The sequence below is a fragment of the Oncorhynchus mykiss genome, chromosome 3, assembly GCF_057628025.1.
Source record: "Oncorhynchus mykiss isolate SJ-2025 chromosome 3, ASM5762802v1, whole genome shotgun sequence".
Taxonomy (NCBI): domain Eukaryota; kingdom Metazoa; phylum Chordata; class Actinopteri; order Salmoniformes; family Salmonidae; genus Oncorhynchus; species Oncorhynchus mykiss.
The window spans coordinates 29,366,691-29,379,645 of record NC_143024.1 but is presented as its reverse complement, the minus strand read 5'-3'; the positions used below and the strand labels follow the sequence as shown (position 1 = coordinate 29,379,645).

At 43.2% G+C, this 12,955-nt stretch overlaps 1 protein-coding gene across 1 annotated transcript in view; it reads right to left on the bottom strand.

Annotated features, from left to right (window-relative positions):
* LOC110511872 (sodium- and chloride-dependent transporter XTRP3) overlaps positions 1-12,200 on the bottom strand; it is a 28,406-nt gene extending 16,206 nt beyond the window's left edge. The window contains exons 1-4 of the mRNA XM_036970582.2: positions 11,787-12,200; positions 5,581-5,721; positions 1,839-1,930; positions 1,316-1,543 (exon numbers count right to left, since the gene is read on the bottom strand). Coding sequence (XP_036826477.1) covers positions 1,316-1,543; positions 1,839-1,930; positions 5,581-5,721; positions 11,787-11,913 — 588 coding nt within the window. The 5' untranslated portion in view covers positions 11,914-12,200. The remainder of the gene's footprint in view (positions 1-1,315; positions 1,544-1,838; positions 1,931-5,580; positions 5,722-11,786) is intronic.
* Between the last annotated feature and the right edge of the window lie 755 nt (positions 12,201-12,955).

The following is a 12,955-nucleotide window of genomic DNA, read 5'->3' as shown; positions in this document are numbered from 1 at the left end:
ACAAGTTTTTTAAAATGGAATGTAAAAATGTAGCAGATGTATCTGATGCTGTCTGGCCAGAAAAAGTAAGGCATGCCATAGTCCTTTTGTCCAGAGAGCATCAGATACATGGTCTACACATAAGGAGACAGAGGGGTGCTGTTTCGCTCGCTCGGATGCTTTATCTGAGATTGATGCGTCTTTGTGTCTGTGCGCATCTCCGTCAAATAAATCATTCATATTTCAATATTTCATTTGGACGGGCAAGGAGGTACGGCAGGGCGTGCTAGACCCCATAGGGCCCGCCCATAACACCAGTTCTGCCATGAATCCACTGTGATCAGCAGACAGCAAACAGCAAACAGTTCTCTGTCTGTGTTGACACGGTATCCTTTACTTTCACCCTGGCTTGTCTCCTCAGAGACTCCCACTCTACATAGTTATGTAATGAAGTAGGCCAAGGTTTTCAAAAATCACTCTCTCAGCAGATGTTTTCCTCAGTTCAGTAAAGATCCGTTGGATCTGCTTCTCCTTTCCCTGCTCCATAATTCTGAGTTGGCAAACTGCAGCCACAAACTTTGACTGTTTTATTCGCCAGGCCTTGATGGACAACTATCTGACCATATAGAATATTGAACTGTTTGTACCTTGTCTCGCCATTACAAATAACTTTCTTGACCCTTTCCTTTGTTATCGAGGTCACCTCTCAGCTGACTGTTTTCCTCTGCTCAGTAAAAATGCAGGTAACTGCCAAAATAAAGGAAACATTTGACTAAATGAGGGATACAAAGTATACTGAAAGCAGTTGAGTTAATTAAGCAAAAATGCTGGGCAGGCCATTATTTTGGCCACCATGGCTATGCCCACATAGGATGACAATGCCCCCATTCACAGGGCATGAGGTGACACTGAATAGTCTGATGAGCATGAAAATGATGTAAACCATATACCATGGCCATCTTATTCACCAGATCTCAACCCAATTTAACACTTATGGGAGATTCTGGAGGGGTGCCTGCAAGAGCGTTTTCACCACCAGCAACAAAACACCAAATTATGGAATTTCTCATGGAAGAATGGTGTTGCATCCCTCCGATAGAGTTCCAGACACTTATAGAATCTATGTCAAGGTGCATTGATGCTGTTCTGGCTCGTGGTGACCCAATAATCTATTAAGACACTTTATGTTGGTGTTTCCTTTATTTTGGCAGTTCCCTGTATGACACAGGAGACGATAGTGACCTATGTCCACTAGATCCTCAGCTAGCATGACATAAGGGTACCATAACTGTCTTGACCCTGTCCATCATTACCGAGCTGATCTCTGACCTCTCACCTTCCCGGTGGACTTGACCCCCTTGACGATAAACAGGTAGACAATCATCCAGGCCAGCAGGAGGCAGAGTGCCTGTCCCATGTGAATCCCTCCGTTCTCCTCAATGGACCCGGAGATGTCCAGGGTCTCTCTGTAGAAGAAGTACTGGGTGGGCGTGGCCCGCTCACACTCCTCCACAGGGCCGGTCAGGTTGCTGTTAACCGGGCACTCTGCCCATGGCAGGACCGACTGGGGCAGAGTGGGAGGAAACAGCACAGGTCAGGTCAGGCACAGGATGTTACAGATAGCACTAGAGCAATGAACTGCATTTTCTAAGATTCCAAACAAAACAGTCTGCACAGGACCAATAGTGTGTCCTCAAAGCTGAGTGAGCCTGTTGATCCATCTGGTAATAAGATTGTAACAAGTTATTGAAGATCGTCTACATTTTATGATCGCATCATACATCTGAATGGAGGTCAAATACTATGAATTGCTCTATTGAAAATAAAGATAATTTTGCCATTGTGAGACTGGAACTAACCTGGAATGAATGAAAGAGGTACCAGAAACTCCATGCATTGATGACATTGTAATAGAGGCATAGGTACATGGAGGTCACAACACTGGCCAGACCTGGAACCAGCAGAGAGAGGAACAGATACATTTAAACTATAAGCAGATATTATCTAATTTGCATCTTTGATAAGGATACTTTTATTAGGTTGTTGAAATACATTTGCAGTGTTGGGAAGAAGTACACTGCATGTTTTTCAACTATTAATTTAATTACATTTTACAGTAGCTTACATTTTAGGGTTCTTCGGATGTCCCCATAGCAGAACTCTTTTTGGTTGCAGGTTGAACCCTTTTTAGTTCCAGGTAGAACCCATTTGGGTTCCATGTAGAACCCTCTAGTTAATTACTTTGTTGCCATGTAGAGGTGTAGTTAACTACACAAACTACATACTACATTTTTTTGCAAAAAGAATAGACAATATGTAGGCAATACTTTCCTTTCTTTTTCAGTCAGACATGCCTAATTCTCACTTGAAGCATAGTTTTTGTGTTTAATAAGCTAAATTACACATTTTGTTAACATATGACCCCAAAGTGATCTAATTTGTATGTAGTGAACTACTTTTTCAAAGTAACTTTAGTTAAGTAAACTATATTGTTCTTCCAGTGTGAAGAAATTGGTAGCTTAAACTATAAACTATATTTTTAGAGTAGCTTCCCGATACTGTAAATTTGACACAAAAGTACTGGCCTAAATGTAACCATTTTTTTTTTTTTTAAACGTGTGTAATGTGATTAATTAAAGGCAAATGTATGTTACTTTATTCAATGGCAGTGTGCACCCATACATGTGTAGCACTCTATGTGCAGTGTCTACTGTCCCAAACAATATTATAATAAGTAATAAAGAAAAAAATGAAAAAGAAAAAAAGGACTGTGGACCGTCGCAGGAGGTTCCGGACTGTAGACCGTCGCAGGAGGATCTGGACTGTGGACCGTCGCAGGAGGTTCCGGACTGTAGACTGTCGCAGGAGGATCTGGACTGTGGACCGTCGCAGGAGGTTCCGGACTGTAGACCGTCGCAGGAGGATCTGGACTGTGGACCGTCGCAGGAGGTTCCTGACTGTGGAACGTCGCAGGAGGTTCCGGACTGTGGAACGTCGCAGGAGGTTCCGGACTGTAGACCGTCGCTGGAGGTTCTGGACTGTGGACCGTCGCAGGAGGTTCCTGACTGTGGAACGTCGCAGGAGGTTCCGGACTGTGGAACGTCGCAGGAGGTTCCGGACTGTAGACCGTCGCAGGAGGATCTGGACTGTGGACCGTCGCAGGAGGTTCCTGACTGTGGAACGTCGCAGGAGGTTCCGGACTGTAGACCGTCGCTGGAGGTTCTGGACTGTGGACCGTCGTAGGAGGTTCCGGACTGTGGACCGTAGTAGGAGGTTCCGGACTGTGGACCGTTGCAGGAAGCTCTGGACTGGAAACTGTTGCCGGAAGCTCTGGACTGGAAACTGTCGCCGGAAGCTCTGGACTGGAAACTGTCGCAGGAAGCTCTGGACTGGAAACTGTCGCCGGAAGCTATGGACTGGAAACTGTCGCCGGAAGCTCTGGACTGGAAACTGTTGCAGGAAGCTCTGGACTGGAAACTGTCGCCGGAAGCTCTGGACTGGAAACCGTCGCAGGAAGCTCTGGACTGGAAACCGTCGCCAGAAGCTCTGGACTGTGAACCGCCGCCAGAAGCTCTGGACTGGGAATACGCACTGGAGGCCTAGTGCTTGGAGCCGGCAAAGTTGGCACCGGACTGGTGACATGCACTTCAGGGCGGTGCGAGGAGCTGGCACAGGACGTACTGGGCTGTGAAGGCGTACTGGAGACCTGGTGCGTGGAGCCGGCACAGATTTTACCAGACTGATAGCACGCTCCTCAGGACGAGTACGGAGAGCTGACTCAGGTGGCATTAAACTGATAACACGCTCCTTAGGGCAAATGTCGTGCATCCTCCACCAACTCAACAACTCTCTCCGTTCTCTCTCCTCCAATATCTCCATCCACTCACTGACGGTCTCTGACTCTCTCCGTTCACTCTCCTCCAGTTTCTCCCTCTTCTCCCAGACTGGCTCTGGTTCACTCCTTGGCTCTGCCGACAGCTCCATGTGCCACCCCCCAAAAATGTCTTGGGGTTTCTGTGGCCTTGGTGCCCGCTGTCCTTCCATGCTCCTTGCTGACTCCCGCCAAGGAAGGGTCTTGTGTCCTCTCATGTCCTCCCAAGTCCAAAACTTCCTTACCTCCTTTTCACGCTGCTTGGTCCTTTGTTGGTGGGTTATTCTGTCACATACGTGTGGAGAGACTGACCAAGGCACAGCGGATGTTGAGTTCCACATAATTTATTAATAAAGTGAAACTTAGCAAAAACAAATAAATCAATAAACTAACAACGAAACGTGACTATGTGGTGCACATGCACAAAACACAAAATAATATCCCACAAACACAGGTGGGAAAATGCTACCTAAATATGATCCCCAATTAGAGACAATGATTACCAGCTGCCTCTAATTGGGAATCATACAAATTACCAACATAGAAATAATAAACTAGAACCCCACATAGAAATAATAAACTAGAATACTCCCCAGTTACACTTTTGTCACGCCCTGACCATAGAGAGCCTTTGTTTCTCTATGGTCTTTCTCTAAAAGTGTTAAACAAATCAAAATATATTTCATTTTTGAGATTCTTCAAAGTGGCCACCCTTTGCCTTGATGACACATTTGTAGACTCTTGACATTCTCTCAACCAGATTAATGAGGTAGTCACCTTGAATCAATTAACAGGTGTGCCTTGTTAAAAGTTAATTTGTGGATTTCTTTGTGGAACGGATGATCTCCGCATGTGTGGTTCCCACCGTGAAGCATGGAGGAGGAGGTGTGGGGGTGCTTTGCTTGTGACACTGTGTGTGATTTATTTAGAATTCATGGCACACTTAACCAGCATCGCCTTCCCATCTGGTTTGCGCTTAGTGGGACTATCATTTGTTTTTCAACAGGACAGTGACCCAAAACACACCTCCAGGCTGTGTAAGGGCTATTTGACCAAGAAGGAGGGTGATGCATCAGATGACCTGGTCTCCACAATCACCTGACCTCAACCCAATTGAGATGGTTTGGGATGAGTTGGACTGCAGGGTGAAGGAAAAGCAACCAACAAGTGCTCAGCATATGTGGGAACTCCTTCAAGACTGTTGGAAAAGCATTCCAGGTGAAGATAGTTGAGAGAATGCCAAGAGTGTGCAAAGTTGTCATCAAGACAAAGGTTGGCTACTTTCAATATTTTATTTCATACGTTTTTGGTTACTACATGATTCCATATGTGTTATTTCATAGTTTTGATGTCTTCACTATTATAGTGTTCACTAGTGTGCTCCCTCTCCGGCCTCTAGGTCACCAGGCTGCTCGTTATGACGCACACTTGTCACCATCGTTACGCGCACCTGGACTCCATCACCTCCCTTATTACCTTCCATATATACGTATGTCACTCCCTTTGGTTCCTTCCCCAGGCGTTATTGATTCTGTTCCAGTGTCATGTCTGTGTGTTGTTCGTGTTACTTGTTTTACGTTGCGTTTATTTATTAAAACACTCACTCCCTGAACTTGCTTCCCAACTCTCAGCGCACATCGTTACAGTAGAAAATAGTAAAAATAAAGAAAAACCTTTGAATGAGTAGGTGTGTCCAAACTATAGACTGGTACTGTATATTCAGTACTCACCCACTCCTCCCAGATAGGGGTTAATAGCTCTCCATGCTCCAATGCTGCCCAGACGCATCTTCTGGCCAATGGCTAACTCCATGTAGAACAGGGGTACCCCCAACAGGACCAGCATAAGCAGGTATGGGATCAGGAACCCACCTGAGGACAGAAAAAGGACACACATACAGTATATTTGACCATTCAAAAGACCTGCAGTAGCAGAGACAAAAACACACACATGATCTATAAGGTGATGCACTGAGCTTCAGATTCATATGACACCCGGAAAATGTGTTCTCATTCTTAATTCTTAATTCTTATTTCATTTACACAATGAATGTGGCCTTGGTCCTTGTATTCTGTTGCATTTTTCTTCTCCCTATATATTAATGGAAAGAAAGGGTGCAGTGCAGTGCAGTGCTTCCTTCATTATTCTTTGATCAATGGTCTAACATCTAAACAAAGCTTTATTCATGTTTCTACTGGGTTCTGTTCCCCCTGGACTTTCTCAGTATTCATGACAATCACAAAAAAACAGTCTGGCCTGGGTCACCCCATGACCCATGGGACTGAAAGCAAAGTGACCTGTCTACTGTGATTTCCATTCTGCTAGTCTGAGTCGTCGACAGTAATTACAGGAAGCAGGCAGTAGGGCAGAGAGTGAAGGGGGCAGGGGGTGAGGAGGGACAGGGGAGCAGGGGGACATGCTCAGTGACACAAACACAAAGTCAAAGAGAGTTTAGAGCAGGGTCAGCCACTGGAACCCTTTTGGGATTCATTAATTCACTCGTTCATTCATTTACTCATCCATCCGTCCATTCAATTTTTTATTAATTCATTCATTCATTCAGTGGGTGAACATAATGGTATTAAAAAGCATGTCATTGTCCATAATTTAGCAGTTAGATGGAAGATTCCATGCTTCTAGCTCTCAGATTCTTCATGCTACCTTCCCTTGACTGTAATGAACCCTTGTGAATGAGTGTTCACACAGAAACAGCATGTATAATCGGATAAGGATTAGACGGAAGTTGAAATAGTTGGATATATTGGAATAAATAGCTTTTCCTGTACCGTAATCTCAGATTCCTCAAGTTGTTGCACAAGAAATACACGATTGTAAAATCAAGTTATTGTGATGTGTATCAGGTGATTATTTACACTATGACAAATCATTTTTTGAACACTGTAAAATAAATAATGCACAACGCAATGGTAACTATAATATAGAACTTAAGGGGGGCTTCAATGTGTATAATGTAAGACCCCTAACCTCTAATGTCCCATCTTTCTGTTTTACGTTGTGATCTGTTAACAATGAGAGGGACATGACATTTTATAGGATTTGTGGGACCTCCTGTCATTTGTCCACGCTCATGATGTACTGTTTGTCCTACATGTCATATTGATTACTGTATGCTTGAAGTCCTGTCATTAGGTGTAAGCTTGCTGTAGATTATTAGTATTGAATAGGTTCTCCTAAACCAAAGCCTCATAGGGATATGCCATTGTAGAGCAATGTACATGGTAGAATAACAAAGGTATACCATTTCATGAGGTAATTCAAGTGTATTTTTCTTCCGTCATCTTATCTCTGTCAGTGTCAAGTTGGTGGGGCATTGCCTTAATGTTACTGTCCAGTGTTTCCAGAATTCAATTAAATATGACCTATAATTGAACTTTAGTTCCAAAAGGCTATATCCTCACATTTTTCATAGTTGTGTTTTTTCACCAAAAAATTATTGCTTATGGGCACCTTCATCCGTGTGTAAAATATTACTGTTGTCAGATTTTCTATTCATAGATTTTTGATGTATATTCAAATGTTTTTGTTTTTTTTGCAAAACACCATGTATCCACTGTTTAGTTGGAATGGAATGTTCGTATCCTGTATATATGACAGTGATATATGGCTGTCTCACCTGTCTTAATGCACTAACTGCCACTCTGGATAAGATAAGAGCATCTGCTAAATGACTAAAACGTCAAATGTAAATATTTTACATACAGATCTCACATTACTATAGCGATTCATTTTTTATTAAAAAAATTATAATATTGATTTTACAAATGTATAATTTGTACAGTTCTTTAATAAACATTTCGTTATTTGTCACATTTAACTGTATAAAACCCAGCAGTAGTACTTATTTCTCAAGTTTAAAAAAAACCCATGATTATTTGTTTCTCTGAAATGAAACCATTAAGTGATTTTAAACAAATACATGTCTGTCAATGAACAAGCCCATGCCCTGATTAGAGGGTGAAATAACACACTAATCTTTCATAAGTTCTTTAAACAATAAGACCTAATTTACCAACATTTCTGACAAAATATATATAGCATTTTGGAAGGAAACTCTTCAATTACTTACAATATGAGTGTTAAAAATCAGCTTTTCTGTGTTGGAATGGTGTGGGCCAGTGTAGGCTGCTGAGGGGAGGACGGCTCATAATAATGGCTGGAACAGAGCAAATGGAATGGTATTTGATACCAGTCCACTCATTCCACTCCAGCCATTACCACGAGCCAGTCCTCCCCAATTAAGGTGCCACCAACCTCCTGTGGTGTGGGCATACCCCAACAACAGAATGTTGTGGGTGTATACCGGTCATTCAAAATATTAATGCGAGTAGATCACTGATTGGCCAGCTCATGCCCCTCTAGACCGCTGATTGGTCATCTCATCCTCCTCCGTAGTATGAAATCATACACCACAAACTGATGATGGCACTAAGATTGCACTCAAACACACTCAACACGCTGTATAGAAAATCCACATCAGGACAGGGCACTTCTCGTGGCCGGGGATTTGAATGCAGGGAAACCTAGAGTTTTGACTCGTTTTTACCATCATGTAACCTGTGCAACTACAGTCAACAAAACTCTAGGTCACCTTTACTTCACACACAGAAATGCATTCAAGACTCTCCCTTGCCCTCCCTATGGCAAATCTGACCGCATCTCTATCCTCCGTATTCCTGCTTACAAGCAAAAACTCAAACAGGAAGTACCAGTGATTCACTCAATACAGAAGTGGCCCGATGAAGCGGATGCTAAGCTACAGGGGCTGCTTCGCAAGCACAGACTGGAATATGTTCCGGGATTCATCCAATAACATTGAGGAGATTACCACATCAGTCACTGGCTTCATTAATAAGTGCTTCAACAACGTCATCCCCACAGTGACCGTAGGTACATATCCCAACCAAAATCCATGGCTAACAGGCAACATCCACACTGAGCTAAAGGCTAGAGCTGTCGCTTTCAAGAAGCGGGACACTATGCTTATAAGAAATCCCGCTACAACATCTGTTGAGCCTTCAAATAGGCCAAGTGTCAATACAGGACTAAGATCAAATCCTACTACGTTGGCTCTGATGCTCGTCAGATGTGGCAGGGTTTGCAAACTATCAAGGATTACTAAGGGAAACCCAGCCGTGAGCTGGCCAGTGACGCGAGCCTACCAGCAAGCTAAATGCCTTCTATGCTCACTTCGAAGCAAGCAACACTGAACCAGTCATGAGAGCATCACTGTTTTCTCGTTCTCCATAGGCAATGTGACCTTTAAACAGGCTAACATTCAAAAAGCCGCAGGGCCAGAAAGGATTACCAGGACGCTTACTCAGAGCATGCACTGACCAGCTGGCGGGTGACTTCACGGACATTTTCAACCTCTCTCTGACCCAGTCTGTAATACCTACATGTTTCAAGCAGAGCACCATAGTCCCTGTGCCCAAAAACGCCAATGTAACGTGTCTAAATGACTATTGCCCTGTAGCACTCACATCTGTAGTCATGAAATGCTTTGCATGGCTCACATCAACACCGTCATCCAAGACACCCAAGACCCACTCCACACTGCCCTCTCCCACCTGGACAAGAGGAAAACCTATGTGAGAATGTTTTTCATTGACCACAGCTCAGCATTCAACACCATAGAGCCTTAACAAGCTCATCAATAAGCTCAGGACCCTGGGACTGAACACCTCCCCCTGAAACTGGACTCTGAAATTCCTGACGGGCCGGCCCCAGGTGGTGAGGGTAGGCAACAAACAACACATCCGCCACACTGACCCTCAACACGGGGGCCCCTCAGGAGTGAGTGCTTAGTCCCCTCCTGTACTCCCACGACCACACTTTCATTATGTTTGCTGACGACACGACGGTGATAGGCCTGATCACCAATAATGATGAGACTGCCTATAGAGAGAAGGTCAGTGACCTGGCAGTATGGTGCCAAGACATCCACCTCAAAAATGAGCTGATCGTGGACTACAGGACATGTAGGGCTGAGCATGCCCCCATCCACATCGAAGTGGCTGTAGTGGAGCGGGTCAAAAGTTTCAAGTTCCTCTGTGTCCACATCACTAAGGAATTAACATGGTTCAACACAGCAGACAATGCCTCTTCCCCCTCAGAAGTCTGAAAAGATTTGGCATGGGCCCTCAGATCCTCAAAAGGTTCTATAGCTGCACAGTTGAGAGCATCTTGACTGGCTGAATCACCATTTGGTATGGCAACTGCTTAGCATTTGACCGCAAGGCCCTGCAGAGGGTAGTGCTTACGGCCCAGTATATCACTGGGGACGAGCTTCCTGACATCTATACCAGGTGGTGTCAGAAGAACGCCTTCAAAATTGTCAAAGACTCCAGCCACCCAAGTCACAGACTGTTCTCTCTTCTACCGCACGGCAAGCGGTACCGATGCATCAAGTCTGGAACCAACAGGATCCTGCTTCGACCCCCAAGCCATAGGACTATTAAATAGTTAACCAAATAGCTACCCAGACTATCTGCACTGACCCTCTTTTTACTAACTATTTTGACTCATCACATACGCTGCTGCTACTGTTTATGATCTATCCTGTTGCTTAGTCACTTTACCCCTACCTATATGTACATACAGTATCTATCGTAATTACCTCGTAACCCTGCACATCGACTCGGTACTGGTACCTAGTGTATATAGCCAAGTTATCGTTATTCATTGTGTATTTATTCCTTGTTTATTACTCTGCATTGTTGGGAACGGCCGTAAATATTTCACCTTTAGACTACACCTGTTGTTTACGAAGCATGTGACATTTTCTGTTGTTGATTTGATTGATTTGAAATAGCCAACATTTTTTAAACTGTCTGTTTGAGATACACGTTTGGGTTTTTAAAGTGTATTTTATTCAATTTATGCTTTGGACACAAATACGAGTATAGGACGAGACAATATTATTTGGGTATGAGTTAACAGAATATTAACTTTTACATTTATTTTGTTACTGGACAGTTACATTAAGGCAAAAAACTCTACAATAATAAATACAGAACAACTATACTAGCATACCACACCTGTATTTATGTATTGGACATATTGGCCTTAAAGCAACCGAAGCATCAACGAGTCTTGTATGTGAACATTTTCTAGGAATCTATGAATGGAACAACACAACATAGACACCTGTTGACTGTTAGGCTACTAATTGTAAAACTTTGCAATCAGTTGAGACCATTAAAAGCGAAATGCAAAAGCAAATGTTGATCCATTGTTATTCTGTGACAAACAACTGGGCGCGTTAAGGGTTAAAATGGGCTCCGTATCAATCCAAACTTTAGAGCGGAAAGTACTTCTATGCAAGCGCTTTTGAAAGCTCCTTTATGTATGCGCTTTGGTACATGCATACCCTTACCCTGTTTTTGAGTGAACTAACTGTTCTCAGTGACTTATGGGGAGGAATATGAAAAATATGAATTGAACTAACAACTACGTGAGATCATTTCAAAAACATTGCACATTTCCTGCACCACTAACTTTTAGAGGAAGAAAACAAGACTGCACAGTAACGCCTTCACCCACTAGAAATGTTTAACAAGGTGACTGACGCTAACCAATGTAGTAATCGTTCCGATTCCCTGTAAATTAGTAATAAACTGCTAACGTTTCACCCAGGGTAAAATAATAACTAACCCATTCTACAATCGCACAAAATCAGTGTGCCATTGCGCATGGATAAAGGTTAATAAATTGGACACTGACTGGCTATTCATATAGCCTACATTACCACGATTAATCAGTAAACACTAATTGTAATTCATTCATTTTACACAGTGTCAAATATTGCAGTTCGATATTTAATAGAAAATAACTGTAGGCCTAAATGTACAATATATTAAGGATTAAACCCTAAATTAGGCTATGCGCTGCACCTAAACAAATAAATATTGCTTACCCCCGCCATGCATTTGACACAAGTATGGAAATCGCCACACATTTCCCAGTCCAACCGCGTATGATACACACGCCAGGACAAATTGCATGGGATTGTCCCACTCTGCTCTTGTGGCGTCCTTCCCCATCGTTGAGTCCTGAGCACACAATCAAGTTCAGGTCCGGTCGAGTCGGTGGCAGTGCGGTGCCGGTGGACAACCTTGACAGTCAGCAAGCCTAAGTCTGAAGTACCGGGAGTAGGGATGGCACTCCTGTCTGGATAATAGAACAAATCCAATGACAGCGTCCTATGGGAAACAGGGAAAGTGTGTCAACAGGAGGCTGTTCGAGTCAGACACATTTGCAATGGTTGAAGAAATAGCATGGAGTTTATAGAACGCTTGCCCATTCTAATGAGGTACCCCTACTTGAGAGGGAGGGCCTAATGTTTCAATAGGTAGGCATAGGCTAGAGAGTTCACATAACCCAGGTGAATGTTTGATTTTCCCAGCTCTTCTTAAAAACAAGGGTTTATAAGCCTGTCATAGAGATAGTGGACCATCGCCAATACCTTTTATATTCCTTAGGGTAGGCTTCAGATAGCATGTGTTTGCTTTTGTACAATGCGATTTACAAGTACAGTACAAGATTCAGTGCTGGAAATAATGTATTTATTTTCCTTTTAACTGTTCATACAACTTTAAATATAGTACTGGAGACACATGTGCAAAAACAGCACAACCAGTGTTAAGGTATCAATGATTCAAATAGCTGTTTTCTGTAAGAAGTCAATCAGTAAGAAGTTAATGCACATTATTCTACCTAAAAAGGGACATTTCCATTACAGTTTTATTGCATTTAAATTAAAAAGCAAAGGAAAAAAAGAACCGTGAGAGATGAGAGACAGCGAAAAAAATGTGTGAATATACACACAGTGACGATACAGTACAAATAAAGGATGAAAGATAGAACCAAAAGAAAGTAGAATGGAGACAATGTCCTCCAGGGGTATGTCCTCGCTGGCCTTGTGTCTATCTGCAGATTTCCCTGAAACCCCCTCTCGCCTTGCCACCATGCATCCACTGATGCAGGTGGGTTCAGAATCCAGACAGGCAAGGGTCACAACCGGGAGGACTAGCAAAAACAGAGCGAAGGAAAAAGCAGGCGAACGGAATAACACCCAGGTTGACT